The following is a 17835-nucleotide window of genomic DNA, read 5'->3' as shown; positions in this document are numbered from 1 at the left end:
GAGAGTCGAGCATAAAACCGTGTTGAAATTAAAGTACAGGGAGAAAATGCATTCATAATGCTGTGAAAGGAGTTTGGATATAGACAGATTTTATGTGGTCATGAAGTAATGAGCACTTTGTTTAATTTGAATTGGGTATATTAGTAAATGCATTGTCCTAAGATATTATAATTCTGACAGTTATATCCAATTCCCAAGACGCTATAACAATTTACGCCTCTTATGCCATGGCAATATTATAAAATACTTCACGGGAATTTTACTGATTTCGGAAAACTCAAATTTTTAAGTTGCACAGGAGGTACAAAAAGGAACTAAATGGGTGTTACTGGGCGTTTCTTGTGCAATGGCCACATAGCTGTACCTAGAGGACTCTCACAATCAGAAGTGTACTCAGTTCTGCTAGGTCTAGGTTAAAGCATCAAGCCGTTGGAAGAAGGGTTAGTGTGGGGAGAGGCTCAGAGTAAAGGTGCCAAGCCTGACCACATCAATTCAGTCCCCTTGACCCACATGGTGGAAGGAGACTGTCTTCTATAATTTGCCCTCTGATCTTCATGCACTGCTCTTCACCCTGTGCACATACACACTTAACACACACACACCCTCATTCTTGATCTCTCTAAATAGATGTATAAAAAGTTAACAAACAAAACAACAACAACAGAAAGCAAGCAGACTATAAGCTGAGTATTGGGGCTGTGCCTTCTATTAGGTTTTCCCTTAAATGTAGTCAGCTTGTTTGTAGTGGTTAGTATGGATACAAAGCGTAAAAAACTTCATGCTTTCTGACCTCAGGAGCTTAAATGGGTCAAGACTAAGTAAGGGCATTATCCTATAAATACAAAGTTGTAAGTAAGGTAGCTCTCTAACCAGGCATGAATTCATTCCCGCTTTAACGTGCTGAGTTCCCCTACTCAGGACTTTAAGGGCGTCTTGAGGAGAGGCTGAGATTTGAGATGGCTTTGACAGTTAGAGTTGGTTAGCATGTCTGTTCGTGCAGGTGAGCTGTCCCCAGCCTTGCACACCTGGTAAAGGTGTGAGTAGCAGGGAATCTGGAAAGAAGTTGTTGGTATCTAGAATGTTTGTAGTGAGATAATAGAGTCCAAGAGTGCCTTAACTCACAGGCAAACACAGTGACCAAGACTCTAAAAGCATTATTAAGTATTTTACCTGTGTAAAATACCAGGTTCTCTTAAGTCACTATATCCACAGTGTGAACTCTGGCTAATTTCATTACAGCAGATTGTAACTCAAACTTCAAAGAGGAAACACTAGTCAAGTGTAGTGATTCATATATGTAATCTTGGGATTTACAAGCCCAAGGCAGGAGAATTACAGAATTCAAAGCAACCTGGGCTGCGGTGTGAAGTTCTGTTTCCTAATTCCACCCGACCTGTGGAGACAAAAAGAAACAAACTGTGGATGTCTACTTGAAAATCTAGTTTTTGTGTGCAAGTCACCAGTGCCATTGGTTAATCTGTGAATTCCTTTCAGAGCTCATAATACAGTTTTCTCAGTTCCACTTTCCTGTCCCTGGCTTTACTTTTCTTGAACCAAGGTTGAGAGTCAGGTGTAGCCCAGGGTAGCCTATCTTAATGTGTGGTCATTTTTAGAAATTAAGTTGTGTATGTTATGTGTGTGTGTGATTTTTAAGTCTGTGTGGGTGTGTTCATGACGTGATGAGCAAGTGGAGATCAGAGGACAAGTTTTGGGAGCCAGTTTTCTCTTTTTGCCCTGTGGGTTCCAGGGACTAAACTGAAGTTGTCAGCTTTGGTGGCAGGTTTACCCACATGGCCATCTCACTGGTCCTGTTCAGTCTTAATCACTAATTATCGTTATTCTTGTAAAGGTAGTTGCTATTACTTTAATCAAAATACCCCATGCAGGGCTTGCCTTGGACTTGTTAGACAAGTGTTATACTCCTGCTTCCAGATACCTATTTTAAGCCAGCGTGCAGAGACGTAGCGTGGTATGGTGGCACATTCTTGCATTCTCCATACTCCCTGGGCAGAGATGAGAATTGAGTCTTTAGATGTGAGAATAGCCTAGTTACATAGCCAATTCTAAGCCAGCTAGGGCTAAAAGAGGAGAGAGGCGGAGAAGATGGTGGGGAGGAGAGAGAATACAAGTTAGCTTCTTTTCATCTTGAGGTTAATATCTTCTTTATAGAGCGCTATCATATTAGAAAAACACAAGATAGTACAGTGGGCCCCTGGTTGCAGGTGGATCACTTCAGCCCAGTAGTTTGAGGCTAGCTTGGGCAACATTTAAGACTTTATCTCCACTCCCTACCCTAAATAAAAACAAGGCACACTGAAGAAGCAGAACGAAGTCTGAAGAAGTTAAAATCTGGGAGATGTGTACTAAAAATTATAGTGATTTTTAAAAAAAGAATAGGTTCCAAGTCCCTTATTTGGAAATGTTGAGATATGTTTTGGAACTGAGCTTTTTTCTCTCCTGAACACAGGGTAAACTGTATTATGTACCACCTCCCCGGGGTTCTGTGCCAGCTTGTGATCATATTGATAGTTCTGTAACAAGAGGGGCATGACAGTATTTGCCCTAGGCAAAATATCAGCCCCTTATTGGTTCAGGTCAGATTTTATAGTTGGCTGAATCGAGGTCATATTGAATTTTTGCTGTGAAAAAAGGGGGTAAAAAGGTAGCTTTCAGAGTCTTTGGACTTTGGATTTCTGAGTCTAATAAAATAGATGATTCATAGATTTTCTTTTTAAAAACAGGATCTTGTATTATTACTTAGGCTGACCTCAAACTCAAGGCAATCCTCCTGTCTTAGCTTCCCAAGTTATGGGATTATAGGCATATATCACCAAGGTGGCTTATAGCGCTTCCCTCCCCCCTCAATGATTAGGACTCTAGACCATACTCTTTGGACATTCCCAGATCCTTATATTAAAACATCATCTTTAACTATACGCAGCCCATTTCTTCCTCACAGGAAGCTGTGTAGCCAGTGGACTCTAAAGGTGTTGTCAGTTTTGTGAGAACCAGTTTGCTCTTAGTTTTAATGCGTCATTGGAGGGTTACATCCTTCTGCTGTGAAGGAGATTATAGCTTATAAAGTGGTCCCCCACTGAGTCTAGCTTTGGCCTTTCGCTTACAGAACTTAACAACTAGAACCATTAGTCTAGGTTGCCTGTCTTATGGAGAGTCTGTTGATCTATGGAACGGCCTTGAAGATAAGTCAACCCCCACAGGCAACCTAGACTAATGGTTCTAGTTGTTAAGTTCTGTGAGTGAAAGGCCAAAAAGAATAAGGTCTAGTTCTGCAAGCGAAACGTCTGCTATGGGTTGAACTAGGCCAGAAAAGGTTCTTTGACTATCTTTTTCTGCAGTTTTTCTCCTCAGGTTGGTAGCTGCCGCTCCTCTTCCTTGGCCTTTGCACATTTTGAGGGTCAGCTCTGTAGCATTTTTCACCCAGTTCTGTTATCGTTTCTTTCCTTAAAAAATGTCTTTGTATGCTCCTTTAACTTATTTATTCTTTGTGTTCATGTATATACATGTATTGACATGTATACATATGTAGGTCAGAGGGTACGTTCTCCTTCCACTACGTGGGTCCCAGTGACTGAATTCAGGTCAAGTCAGACAATCTTGGCAGCAAATACCTTTATCCACTGAGCCATCTTGCCAGCCCCCCCCCTTTTTTAAATGTGTTTATTAGGAAAATGTGTGTGTGTGTGTGTGTGTGTGTGTGTGTGTGTGTGTGTGTGTGTATGTGTGTGTGAACACATGGACATGAAAGTGTAGGCAGGTGCCTGAAAAATGCAAGAAGTGTTGGTGCCCCTGGAGCTGGGGACTGAACGTGTGTCCTGTGCAAAGGCAGTGCTTGCTCTTCACTGCAGAGCCATCTCGTGAGCCTCCACTTTTGTTGGATAGTTTTGCTTTCTTAAACCACTTCTTTTTTTTTGACAGCCTCTTATACTACAGCTCAGGCTAGACTGGAACTCACCATTGCAGCCCAGGGTGGCCTTGAACTCATGGCAGTTCTGTTGCCTCAGCTTCCTGATAGCTGGGATCATAAGTGCCATCATAGTCAGTGTACCTCAAGTTTGGTTGCTAAGCTTTGATGTGGATCTATTTCAGGAATGAGGTGTGGCTCTACAATTTCATGCCCTCCTAGAAGGGTCCTCTGGCTCCTGCTAGGTAGTGTTAAAATGTAATCTGAAGTGCAGCCCTTGGCCTATACAGACGAGTCTAGAGTGAGCATTCACTGCACACTGGGAAACGATCATCTCACCAGAGCTAGTTACCATCATGAACAGAGAGTTAGTACAGTAATAACTCTCTGTACTAATAGCATCAAGTTTACTCAAATTTACCATCTGTTTATAGTTCCTTTCATCCAAATTTGATCCCAAGCCATTCTAAATTAAACACTTACAAGGTAGAAAGTAATTTCCTCCGGATACACAGATGGGAAGCAGTGAGATTCCAGGCAGTCTGGAAGAAACAGATGGACCTAGATGCCCTGCCAGTGTGGGTTGTTTGCAGAGCAGTGACCGTGCTGTGCCCTCTGCAGAAAATTATACATGTGGTCCAAGTATTATAAGGGCCACAGAAATAGAGCTTTGTTGCCTGTATATTTTAAAATAAATTTTGGTGCTATTATGGGCATTGTTAAATTGGAATGTGTCCAGTATTCCCTTTGCTTGTTTGTTTTACTTTTTTTTTTTTTTTTTTAAACATTGAGTTTTAAACTCGTGGGTCATTATTTTCACACAACAGTTTTTATTTAGCTCTTTTTCACTGAATGATTGTTGTATATTCAGGCTAGCCTTGAACTTTTTCTTTCTTTCTTACCAATTAATGTATTTACTTATTGAGGTAGTGCTTATGTAGCCTAGGCTGGCCTTGAGCTCAAGATCATTTAGCCTCCATCCACCTAGTGTTAGGGCCACAGGTGCGTGCCATGACCAGCTTGACTTTGAATTTTTAGTCTTCTGCCTCAGCTTCCTTAGAGCTGGGATTGTGGTCATAAACTACTATACCTGGGTTTTGGGTGGAGGCTTTTATTTTAATATTTGGGGGCATGGACACTGGAGAACTAGTCCAGAGCCCATGTGTGCCAAGTGCCCTCCCATTAGTTTATTAAACTACAGTGGGACTTCATTGGCTTCCAGGCAGCACGGCCAGCTGTGTTGGAAAGAAGCAGCAGAGAGCACTGGGCACAGGAGCGCTTCGGTCAGCTCTTCCCACAGCTAGCATGTTAGGTATAGTAATGTCACAGAGATGCTGAGCTGCTGATTGGCTAGGGGGAAGGGCTTCTGCCACACCAATACTCTTATCCTGTGTAGATCAAATGGCAAATGGTGGGCCTAGAAGTAGCTCATTTAAAATTCACATTTCTTCTAGCCCTTCTGTGTTTGAAGCTTGTTAGTACTGAATTGAGATTGACTTCGGGAAATTACCACAGAAGTTCCAGTAAATGGAAAGTGTTATATTTTAGTTAAACACAAAGAAATTTAGTAATTAACGTTTGTGTTCATTACTGAAAATTAGAATGACTTGAATATAATACATTACTGAGATTTAAAAAAAAAATCTTTCCCAGTTGGAATTTAAGTTTTTATGTCCCAGAGCACTTAAAAAGTAACCTTGATATGGGTATTACTTTCCTGTCACTGTGATGAAAGGCCATGACTACAGCAGCTTGTAAAAGAGCATGTTTTATTGGGCTTAGGCAGAGTGAAGGCAAAGCAGCAGCAGCAGTGGAGGGCTCACATCTGGAACTGCAAATAGAAGGTAGAGTGCACTGGGAATTCTACTTGGCTCTCAACCTCAAAGCCTGCCCCCCAGCAAGGTCACACCTCCTAATCCTTCCCAAATAGTTCCATCCATTGGGGACAGGTATTCACATAGATGGGGGACATCTAAACTACCACTATCCATGTGACATTTTTGTCCTGAATATGTTGATTTGCAGATTGAATTTCCTCCTTTATAATACTTTTTATGAACCTGATAAATTTGTTTCCTGGAACAGTTAGGTTTCAGCCTTTTCTTCTTTGACATTACATTTGACGGCCAGCAGGCATTTTATAAGCTCTGTGGGCAGGCTCAGTCTTGGTATTTGACTTTGAGTAGGCAGGGTATGAAACCGTTAAATAGTTTCTTGAATGTACACTTGTTAGAGGCCTGCTCTCCCTCTCCCCTCCCCTCCCCTCCCTTTCAAATAGACACACTGGCAGAGTATTCCAGTATCCTTCCACTCTTTGTGCTTACCTAGTGTTCTCTATTTAGGTCTCGGTAGAGCTTTTGCTAACGAAATGATTTGGTGATGGAGTATTCCTCCTGACCGATGGACTCAAAGAAGAAAAGGTAAATGTCCCCCCCCCCTTCTTCTAGGATAGCACAACAAACAACTCCACGTGTTTGAAATTAATATTTCTTGAGTTTGATTTTCTTTTCAGTGGTACTAAGTAGGAGCACATGGTTGCATTTGCAGTTGGTAGGTAAAGAGACAAAATTATTTAAGTAAAGGTGATTAGAGAAAAGTTTTATTAGTTTCTTATGCTTATAAAGGGATTTTATTATCTTAAAAAACTCTTGTAGACAGCCTTTAAGTTTCAGTCTCGCCTTAGAAAACTACTCACTGAAGATACTAAAAAGATTAAGTTGTGGATTTCCTTCCATACATTGTTAAGCTCAGTAATAATTTATTTTATTTTATTATTTTTCTGAGACGGGTTTCTTTATGTAGCCCAGGCTGTGCTGGAACTCACTCTGTAGACCAGGCTGGCCTTCAACTCAGAGATCCGCTTGCTTCTGCCTTCTGAGCGCTGGGATTAAAGGCGTACCACTGTGCAGCTAGCCCAATTAAAATTTAAGGAAATATTGTTTAGCAAAAGTAGAGACGTTTAAACAAATTTTTCTGCTTCCACTAAAATAGAAGAATATGTGTTTGCTAGAAACAAGCAAACAAAAGCATCATGTGTAGCACATATCATTGGTCATAGCATTTGGGAGACAGAGGCAATCAGATCTCTGAGTTTGGGGCCAGCCTGGTCTACATAGAGAGTTCCAGGCCAGCCAGGACTGCACATTGAGATACTGTCTCAGTGGGAGGTGTGGAGAGAATTCTTTCTTAACAGTCTAAGGAAGACATAGAGGACTGTTGTCAGTTAGGAGTTTTATTCTTTAAAAAGATCTAAATGATGGAGAATAATAGAGGGTCCTCACAAACTAGAAAAAGGCAGATATGGTGTCCTGCCCTTGTCTGTCCCAGCACATGAGAAGTTAAGGCCTGAGAAGTAGGACTTTGAAGCAAGCCTGGCTATGTAGACTGTCTCAAAACACAAACACCTATACCCCAGCCCCCAGTGGAACTGCTGTATAATAAATATATCCAAAGGGAAGGAAATCCCTTTGTCGGAAAGAAATATGTACTCCTCTGACAGTAGCCAAACTAGGATGTTAACTTTTAAGTATTCATTGATGGGTTAAAAGAAGTTGTGTGTACAATCAGTTGCCTATATTCAGCCGTAAAATAAAACAAAACATGCAGTCTTGTCATTTGTAGCAGCATGCGTGGATGTTCTGTTGAGTGAAGTCAGGTATAAAAAGCCTGTCCCCACCTACCACATCTCCTTACTTATATGTGGAAGGCAATAAGCTGATCTCTTGAAACTAGAAGGAAAAACGGTGCTTTCCAGAGGATGTGATTAATATATCGAATGTCTTTGCATAGGAGCCTTAGCATGTTTTTTCAGGCTGTAGGGTAGATGATAGATGGTAATGATCTCTCTCTCCCTGACTCCCTCCTTCTCCATCCCTCCCTGCTTCCACCCCTCTCATAGAGACATTGCCTCACTCTGAGGCTCAGACTGTCCTCCAACTGAGAATGCTTGACCCCTAGTCTCCCTAGTGTTGGGATTGCAGTCTAGTGTCACCACACCCAGTTCTGTGTATTTCCAGATAGCTATTAGAAAATATTTGAGTGTCCCAAATGCAAAGAAATAGTAATGTTTGATGTGAAGAATACAGTAATTACACTGACCATAACATATACATGCATGTATAGGATTAACACATTGTTGTACTCTTTATGCATGTTCAAGTACATGTCAGATACAAATAATAATATTTAAAAACTTTAAGAAGTACTGGACTGAAGACAGCTCAGTTGTACAGAACTTGCCTGTTATCTGCAAGCCCTGGGCTCAGTCCCCAGCACCACAAACACATGTAAATCCGTTAGCCTTAAAGTCAACATAAAGTGGCAGATTTCAGCTCCTCATATCTTTTCCATCAAGTTAGGACATTTGTGCTGCCAAAATATAAAACATAAAAATATCTCAGGCCTTGTTTATTGCTTAGAGGCAAGTAATCAATGGTTTAGATTACCCTCTAGCCTTTTCTGGAAAAGGTATTGCCTCAGCTCTGGTGTCACACATAAAGCAAATGCTGATTAAACTACCCGACCCAGCTCTTCCTGTGTCTACATTGGTAGGAGGTGCAATATCAAACTCAAGCCCCCCACCCAATACATACACAGACATACAGGAGGGGAAAGATACAGTCTCAAGAATTATCGAGGGCAAAAGGTAACAGCTTTGAGTTGTGGGAATGATTGTTTTATTTTGTTTTGTGTTTAAATGTTTGTAGCTCAACAGAGGCAGAAGGATCCAAGGAAAGAGGCCTAGTCCATGTCTGGCAGGCAGGATCCTTTTCTCTAACACCAGAGAGGTTGCCAGGCTGGGGAGGAAAGACAGTTCTTCAGGCCGCCCTTGGTGTGAGGCATGGAGTTCTTCTGACAGAAGGTATGTGAAAGGTGGCTTAGCCTTGCTGACAGCCCTGCTCATGCCTTGCTTGAGGTCAGGAAAGGGTTACTGACTACTGCAGGCTTTTTCTGTACTTTGCTGCAGCTTGTACCCCTTGGTTCTCAAAGTGTATCTCAACTCCTCTACAAGAACTACATTTATTTGTTAATTTAACACTTTCTATGAACTGGAATAAAAGGGAGAGTTGTAGTTTAAAAATGTTATGGTAGTCAACACATAATTGACCTCATGAAGTGTTTCTCAGAGGCTGCTTTGACATATCAGAACAGTGATGCTAATAAGACCTGGAGCTTTGAACAGTCAAGTGCCAGGACTTGGAGCCTCGGTACCTCAGCTTCCGTTACTCATGGATAAGAAGAAGTGAGTGCAGAATCCAAACTGAGCTCCATCTTGTCAGAGATTTCTTCCTGCTACCCCTGTAGCCACAGGTCATAGTGTCTCAGTGCGGTGCATCGTGGTCATAGAAGCCAGCTTAGAGACGCTGTGTGGTGCTCGTCCTCTAGGTAGAGACACATAGAGAGTCATAATCCTGTTGCCAGTTTATCCACCCAGTCCTGGAAAATTTGGTTTGGGTCGAGATGCACATTGATTGCTAATTTTAAACTTCTGCATAAAGGACATCTAAGTATTAATAATGTCTTATATTTTTATTTTAGGAACTGAGAAGAAAAACTAGGAAATAGCTTAAATCTGGATTTAGAAGTGTTACAAAACAAACATGAGCGTATCTTTCTAGTGCATTATATTGTTTTTTATTATCACATATTTTAAATTAATATTTAATTTAATAAAATTATTTATTTTATTAAGATCTTAGGAAGTACTTGAAAAATGTAAACTAAGTTTTGTATCTATGCTACAGATTTGAAAATGTATAATTCTCAAGAATATCTGGGAGAATTCTGGGGGTCTTTTTTTGTAGTACTGAGGATTGAACTTGAGGCCTCACATAATCCTAAGAAAATACTCCAGCACTGAGCTATAGAACTGTCCCTTGTTGTAAGTAAGATATTTGGGATATGTTAATTAATATTAATATGCTAATACCTGAAAATGTTTAAGCAAGATATTTGGAAACTTCTGACGCATATGGTACCTTGACATCTAGAATTAGGCCTGTGAGATGGCTCAGCTTGTCATAAAGCCCGACAACCGAGTCTGGTCTCCTCATCTGCATGAAGGTTGAGGAGAGAACCAGCTCGTTGGAATTGCCCTCTGACCTGCATTCGTGCTGTGGAATGAGCCTCCCCCCACATCTCACATACACATCAATAGTAATGGTTTAATAAAAAATTATTTAGAGTTGTAGTCAGGATGTTGTTGCTCATTTAGGAGGCTGAAACAGGAGGACTGCCATAAGTTTGAGTCTAGCCTGGGCTGCATGGCTAGTCCCAAGCCAGCCTAGGTTTCAGTAGGAGACCCTGTCTCACAGAAGCTGGGACAGTTACGAGAAAGTGTCTCATTGTTCTCATGTTAAGCAATAGCATGGTTTTGAGTGTCCAGATTACAGAAAAATGCAGACTCGCTCAGTTGGGAATGGGTGGAGCTCAGTGGTATAGTACATGCTTGGCAGGAAAGGACCTGGGTTCAATCTGTAGTTAAAAAAGAAAAGAGGGAAAAGAAGAAAGACAAATTTCAGCTCACAGCATGGCACATGGAGGTTGGCACAGCGGGAACTTTGTCTGGTTTGCCGGCTGCTTTTGTAGCAGCCTGTGGTGCTGGCTGTGCCGAAGGGGGTAGAGCAAAGCGCCGCCCGCTTTTCTGAGTCTTCACAACATGCTTCTGAAGGCCTTCGCCAGTGAAGTGCCTACTTAGTTCACTAACCCCGCCTCTTTCTCTTCTGAACCGCAGATGGTGAGGTCTACAGCTTTGGGACCCTTCCCTGGAAAAGTGAATCAGCAGAAGTTTGTCCAAGCAACCCCCTTCTAGAAAGTGCCCTGCTTGGGCATCGTGTTGTTACTGTGGCAACAGGAAGCTTCCACAGTGGAGCCGTGACAGAAAGTGGGGTGGTGTACATGTGGGGGGAGAATGCTGCCGGGCAGTGTGCAGTAGCTGACCAGCAGTTGGTGCCAGAGCCAAGTCCTGTCAGCATTTCTGACTCGGAGACCAGCCCTTTGTTAGCAGTTAGGATTCTGCAGTTGGCATGTGGCGAGGAGCACACACTGGCATTGTCACTCAGCAGAGAGATCTGGGCATGGGGCACTGGCTGTCAGCTGGGTCTCATCACCACCACCTTCCCAGTGACAAAGCCACAGAAGGTGGAACACCTTGCTGGCCGAGTGGTGCTCCAGGTGGCCTGTGGTGCATTCCACAGCCTGGCGCTTGTGCAGTGCCTCCCTCCCCAGGACCTGAAGCCAATCCCAGAGAGATGCAACCAGTGCAGCCAGCTGCTCATCACTATGACAGACAAAGAGGACCATGTGATAATATCAGACAGCCATTGCTGCCCTTTAGGTGTGACACTGTCGGAATCTCAAGCAGAAAAGCATGCCAGCCCTGCTACCAGCCCTAACCCAGAGACGCGGGATGGGCAGGGAGAGGTGTTTGAGAACACGGTGGTCGGCGCTGAACTGAACATCGGGAGCGCTCAGACCACAAGTGACAGTGCCATTTCCACTCAGCAGAACATCGTGGGAACAGCTCCCTCATACCCAGACACCCAGGCGGTAACTGCATACCTGCAGAAGCTATCAGAGCATTCGCTGAGAGAGAGCCATGAGCGTGGAGAAAAGCCACCCCAGGTCCAGGTAGCTGCTACATTTTATAACAGGTTATTTGTGGAGTCTTGGTTTTGTGTTCCTTTAGGAGCTAAAGCCCTAAGTCCAGCAAGTTTCCCCCCACCGGGGTGCTGTACCTCTGTGTCTAGGCTTTAAGCAAGCCCAAAGAGGAGGGAGCCTGTGTTAATTCAAAAAGATGTACTTGGCTTGCTTTAGAAGTGGCCTTCTGCTGTTTGTTTCCTTGCTTGTATTTTGCCATCCTGGCTGAGACCCCACATTTTGGAAATCCCCAGAAGAGTACAACCAGGCTCACAGAGCTGCTTCTGGACTGTTCTGGATGTTTTCTCCCATCTAGTGAGGTTACTAGGTTGCAGAGCATGTTGTTGTAGGCAAATGTATCACAACCTACAGTCTCCAGATTAGGTTGTGCATGCCAGTGATTTGTAGCCGGAGTGCTTTGAATTCGAGGCTAGCCTATGCCACATAGTATCAAGCCAGCAAGGGCTACAATTAACAAAACGAAAGCAAAAGTAAAAACAGAACAGAAAGGAAACTTAGAGGTTTAACTTTATGTTTCAGGTTTGTCCTAATTTTAGTTTTTGTTTTCAGTTACAAGTTACTGGGCTTTATTTGTGGTGGGGAAATACTTGCCTTATTAAAATATTCTCATTGAAGACTTCAGAATGGGTTACACCCTCTCCCGGAGACACATTGTTCCAAAAAGACAGTTTATTTTCTCTTGGGATTACTTGGGATTTGCTTTGTGCCAAAGGTGGGGGGCAGGGAGCAAAGCATCTAATGAGGACAGAACTGCTTCTGTTCTTTTCTCTCAGTCTCCACAGTTTTTTCTTCCCAAAGCTCCTGTCAGAGGAAGAAGGTGGCATGCTTTTGCAAACAGCCCTGCTTCACACAAACTCTGAACTTAGAATTTGACCTCTCTCTCTCTCTCTCTTTTTTTTTTTTAAATCAAGAGTAAACTATTATAAGAAAAAATCTAAACAAAGCAACATTAATTTATCAAGAATGTTTATAGAAGATTCTTAGAATATATGTGTTTATAAAAAATTTGACTTTGCCTGATTTCAAGTTTGAGGCCACCCCAGGCTCCAGAGGTTTCCGTCTCAAAAACAAACACTGAAGACAAGTTTATCCTTTTAAAAGTCGTTCATCTATTAACTTTAAGGTTAAAAGCTTATTGTACACAGCTCATTTGGGTTTCAAATTACCAATATTAAAATTTTGTATTCCCAAAAAACAAACAAAAAAAGCCATAAGATACTGCATTTTTCTCTGAACTTATTTTATCATGTATGTTGGTTTTGGCAGTTTGTGTTCCTATTAAATTTAACTTAATCTTTGTAAGTAACATTTTAGCCTTACACTGAACAGAGAAAAATTTATATGCTCTTCTTTGTTATTGGTTGACTATAAATTTTAAAATTATGTCTTCAATCAAAATGGCTAGTAATTAATTTTTCTTTATTTGGGTAAATACAATTGAATGGCTAGAATGTTGCTCAGTGATAGAGCACTTGCCAAGCATGCTTGAGACTTTCAGCACCTCAGAATAAGGAAAGATAAAACGTATACATGCATACACACATATATGTATACACACATATGCCAGAATACACATATAACATATATACATACATATATACATATATGTACATGCATACATATATGCATACATACATGTATATAGTATACATTACCAACAGTAGCTTAAGTCTATGGGCAGTGATTTCTGCCTTTCATTTCCTTAATAGTAAGAGCCTCCCTCTCAGATATGATTAATGCATTACAGATATAGCAACCACAAAGGGTAGAAATCACAGTAACACTGAACACCTTATCACGGGAGCTAAATCAGCAGAGTACTTGCTTTTAATTGTATGTAGTTTTCAAGCCTCTGCTGACTGTTTTAATTAGATTACTTATTTGCTTAGAGGTAACTTCAAAATGTTATGTGAGAACACTGTCACTATCTTCAGACACACCAGAAGAGGGCACCAGACCCCATTACAGATGGTCGTGAGACACCATGTGGTTGCTGGGAATTGAACTCAGGACCTCTGTAAGAGGAGTCAGTGCTCTTAACCACTGAGCCATCTCTCCAGTCCCCAGAAACACTTTAAAAAATCATATTACTTTTAATTATGAGTAGTTGTGTGTTTCTGCATGTGCATATGTGCATGCGAATTTAGGTGCCCATGGAGGTCAGAGTTGTTGGATCTCCAGGAACTGGAGTTGCAGGTTGTTGTGAACGCCCTGGCATGGGCCTTAGAGGCTGAACCAAGTGCTCTAAACCACTGAGCTGTCTTTTCAGCCATCAACTCCTATGAGAAGCAATAGTTTTTCAGTGTAACCATGGTTACATGTCAGGAGCTTTTTTGTGTTTATTGGGTATATCTAGTGATTTTTTTTTCCTTTTAGTAAACAGTATTTGACATTTCAACCTATTTGTCACCGATACTGGGAATTTTTTGTTGAACTTTCTAATATTCCCACAGAGCATGCTAAGAACACTAGCTCCATGTATTTAATTATTAACCGGTTTCTTTTATCCTCTGTGGTAACCAGAGCAAAGGTTGTAGCATGCTCACCTACTGTGTCATAGGAGATAAGTCACTGATGGGTCAGGCTAAGAATGTACTTTGAGGGATAGTAGGTCAGGGCATAAAACTTTCTCCTATGTAATGCCTATATCTAAATCTTCGTTATAAGGTGGTTTAGAAACAACCTTCTTTTCTTAAAATCTATTTCTTCTGTTTCTTAGTAGCAAGTAATCAGTTAAATTTTTCCTAACTGTATTAAAGTAATAGCAATTTGAGTTTTTCCAACCTTCTTCTCAGGGCACCTTGCATTACATTCAGTTATTATTATTATTTTTTTATGTCTGTTTGCTCTTTGGGACAGGTCTTCCTATGGGAGAGAGGCCAGGCCCCCTGGCTTTGACCTTGAGCTCCTCTTGCCTCAGCCTCCAGGGCTGCAGCCAGAGCCGTTTGAACCCTTCTGTGCCTCGATCTTCCCACGCTTGGCTTTATAAAGCATCCAGAGATCGTCCTAACATGCCGCTAAGAAGCATGACACCTAGGCAAGCAGAAGCACCATTCCCATGAAGTCTGTTAACTCAGCCGTCAGGAGGGGATGGTTTGGGGCAGGAGATAAGCAGTTCTGTTGTTGGCCTGGAGTTTGCTGCGTAGCCCAGGCTGGCCTCATTCTTCCACCTCAGCCTCCTTAACGCTAAGGTTACAGCCAGGCACCTCGTCATTGGTTCTGTTTTTGATTTATGCAGATAGCTACTGTCGACTGCTTGTGTGTTTATATACTGTGTATGTGTGTTAGCCTCTTGTAGAAGAAGCAGTTCCTGATCTTCACAGTCCACCAACCACAAGCACCTCAGCCCTCAACAGCTTGGTAGTCTCCTGTGCGTCTGCTGTTGGGGTGAGAGTGGCTGCCACCTACGAAGCTGGGGCCTTGTCTCTCAGGAAAGTTATGAACTTTTATAGCACTGCCCCCTGCGAGACGGGCACTCCGTCGGGCGGTGCTTCCACGGGCCCAGACAGTCTGAAAGATCTCAGAGAAGAGCAGGTGAAACAGGAATCACTGCAAGGGAAGAAAAGCTCAAGTCTCATGGATATCAGAGAGGAAGAGTCAGAGGGAGGGAGTCGAAGACTCTCCCTCCCAGGATTGTTGTCACAAGGTAATGCCTGGGTGGATTGACTTCTGGAGAGTCCTGGTTGCTCCCAGCATCACGTGCTATGATGTAGCAAGTTAGTCTTCCCAGTTATGGGGCTGGCTATTCTGGCTCTGAAGTTTCTATAATGGTGGTTTACTAAAATGGTGGCTTTAGGAGAAAGCTGCCAGTTCCTGCTTCAGAAATAGTTACAGGATATAACTTCGTTTCTTTAACAACTGTTTAAAGATTTTCCTGCTACCACATTGATGTATAAGATTTACTTCATGTTATACATTGTTTTCAACACCATACAACCTAGTAACATTCTTTCAAAAGTTAACCTAGCAAGGCATAGTGAGCCACACCTCAGTCCCAGTACTCTGGAAGCAGAGGCAGTCAGAACTCTTATGAGTAGCAGGATAGCCTGGTCTACATAGTGAGTTTCAGAGCAGCAGGGCCACATAGCTAGACCTTGTCTCCCAACAAACAGCAATAAGACAGCCAAGAAAAGGAAAAAAAAAAAAAAAAAAAAAAAAAAACCCACTAACCTATGTAGTCATCCAGATATGTAAAAGCTTGTTGTTGTTTTTAGTTTATTTTATGTGTATGGGTGTTTTGCCTACATCTATTTCTGTGCACCATGTGCATGTCTGGTATCCATGGAGATAGGGAGAGGGCATCAGATGGCTTGGAACTAGAATTGTATGTGGAATCAAACCCAGGTTCTTTGGAAGAGCATCCAGTTTTCTTAATTGCTGAGCTATCTCTCTAGCCCCTGTGACAGATTTTTGATAATCCCCTTTCAAAGCCTTTTTCCCATCATAAAATTTAAAAGTTTTGTGTCTTAAAACTAATCCTTTGTTGTATTTATTTGTTATATATTTGAAACTGAAACTTGGCATAGAAAACATTAGCTTTTAACTGCATTTTGAAATAGAAAAGGTACTTGTGAACCCTGCAGTATTTTCTTTTATAGCATATTCTGTTTTTGTTTGTTTGTTTTCTTGAGACAAGGTCTTATACTTAGCCCAGGCTGGCCTGGGACTCTATAGTTCAGGCTGGCCTCAGACTCTCAGCAGTCTTCTTACCTCAGCAGGCAATGTAAGTATCAGCTACCACACCACTTATTTAGCATATTCTTTCGAAGTTCTCTAGGATGTTGATAAATGTTACACAGAGAAGGGTTCTGCAGCCAAATGCTTGGCAGTATGACAGATTAAACTTTAACAGGCTTCTGATTGTAGGTTTCATGAGCATTTCCCAAACTCATTTGGCCAGTAAAGCTACTCTGTTGCAAAGAAGCTGAAAGTATTTTTATAAATGTTCAGAGAAAGCATGAGTCTTGTGCTTCCTGCCCCTGTACCCAGCCCTTGTTTGTCTTCAGTCTCCCCCAGGCTCTTAAGAAAGGCTGCAAGGGTGAAGACGCGGACAGTGGTTCTGACTCCCACATACAGTGGAGAAGCAGATGCCCTCCTGCCTTCCCTGAGAACAGAGGTCTGGACCTGGGGGAAAGGCAAGGAAGGGCAGCTGGGGCACGGTGATGTCCTGCCCAGGTGAGTGCCACCAGCATTTACCAATGGCAATGAGCTTAGGCAATAACCTTCTTTATGCCTCCACACACCTATTTCCCCCAGCAGGACTATATACCATTACTGCTGATAAAAAGCTGTCACCTTAACCCTCAGTTGCACAGGACTGGAGGCCGGGCATGGTGGCAAGAAAGAGGTGGGGGTGGGTAAGTGAGTCTACATAACAAGCTGTAGGCCAGATAGGGCTACATAGACGCTGTCTCAAAACAACAACAACAAACAATAAGAGACTGGAGTGTCCGTGCAGACTTGTCCTCATCTGTTTTGATGTTTGTTCATCTTGGAATGCAGACCGTGGTGTTAGGGGGTCTGCCTTTGAAAGATTAGTTATATTAGGTTTCTGACCCCAAAAGATGCAGCTATGCCATACTCCTAAGGTAACTGTCTCTGCATTAAACTGTGCACACCAGGAAGACAGTCACTTTGTCTAACAGGCATTCCCAGCATTAACGTGTTGCTATGTGAAGGGTGCAGTTGTGGGAGTAGACTGTGAAGCAGCGGCTAACATGGCTCAGCAGAGCGAAGGGAACCACGACCACAAGTTGTCTTTCTTCTCCCTGTGCTGCTTTCTTCTGGTTCTACAGTTTCTACATTTCTGTTCCATTTTTATTTGAGATAGGCTTGTACTGTGTGGTCCAGCCTGAGCTTGAATTTGCAGAGATCCTCCTGTCTGCAAGTGCTGGGATGTAAGCCCATGTACCACTTCCAGCTCAGCCTTATGGTTCTTAATGGATTCTGGATTACAGGGCTTAATTAGTGATGACAGACAACATTGCAATTAAAAACTAATGAAACTATGTATAATATTTAGAAGTAGTTTGAATTGTTTTTGACACTTTTTGTTGACAGTACTGGCTGTATAATTTGAGAAAGGGTATGATTCATGCTGAGAACACTTACTTGTGTCTGTGTGTATTTGTTTTCTTTAAGGCTTCAGCCGTTGTGTGTCAAGTGTCTGGACGGTAAAGAGGTCATCCACCTGGAGGCAGGCGGCTCCCACTCCCTCGCACTTACTGCGAAATCTCAGGTAAGAGGCTAACTGC

The 17835-nt window shown here is 42.2% G+C and overlaps 1 protein-coding gene across 3 annotated transcripts in view; it reads left to right on the top strand.

Annotated features, from left to right (window-relative positions):
* ALS2 (alsin Rho guanine nucleotide exchange factor ALS2) overlaps positions 1-17835 on the top strand; it is a 64559-nt gene that overhangs the window by 5865 nt on the left and 40859 nt on the right. For all 3 annotated transcript variants that reach the window (XM_080932708.1, XM_080932709.1, XM_080932707.1), the window contains exons 2-7: positions 6265-6342; positions 8629-8783; positions 10656-11551; positions 14870-15227; positions 16588-16756; positions 17723-17819. In XM_080932708.1, the coding sequence (XP_080788834.1) occupies positions 6323-6342; positions 8629-8783; positions 10656-11551; positions 14870-15227; positions 16588-16756; positions 17723-17819 (1695 nt within the window). In that variant the 5' untranslated portion in view covers positions 6265-6322. The remainder of the gene's footprint in view (positions 1-6264; positions 6343-8628; positions 8784-10655; positions 11552-14869; positions 15228-16587; positions 16757-17722; positions 17820-17835) is intronic.

The sequence above is a fragment of the Micromys minutus genome (assembly GCF_963924665.1).
Source record: "Micromys minutus genome assembly, chromosome: 19".
Taxonomy (NCBI): Eukaryota; Metazoa; Chordata; class Mammalia; order Rodentia; family Muridae; genus Micromys; species Micromys minutus.
The sequence above is the reverse complement of the archived record's forward strand: the minus strand, read 5'-3'. Positions and strand labels throughout refer to the sequence as shown.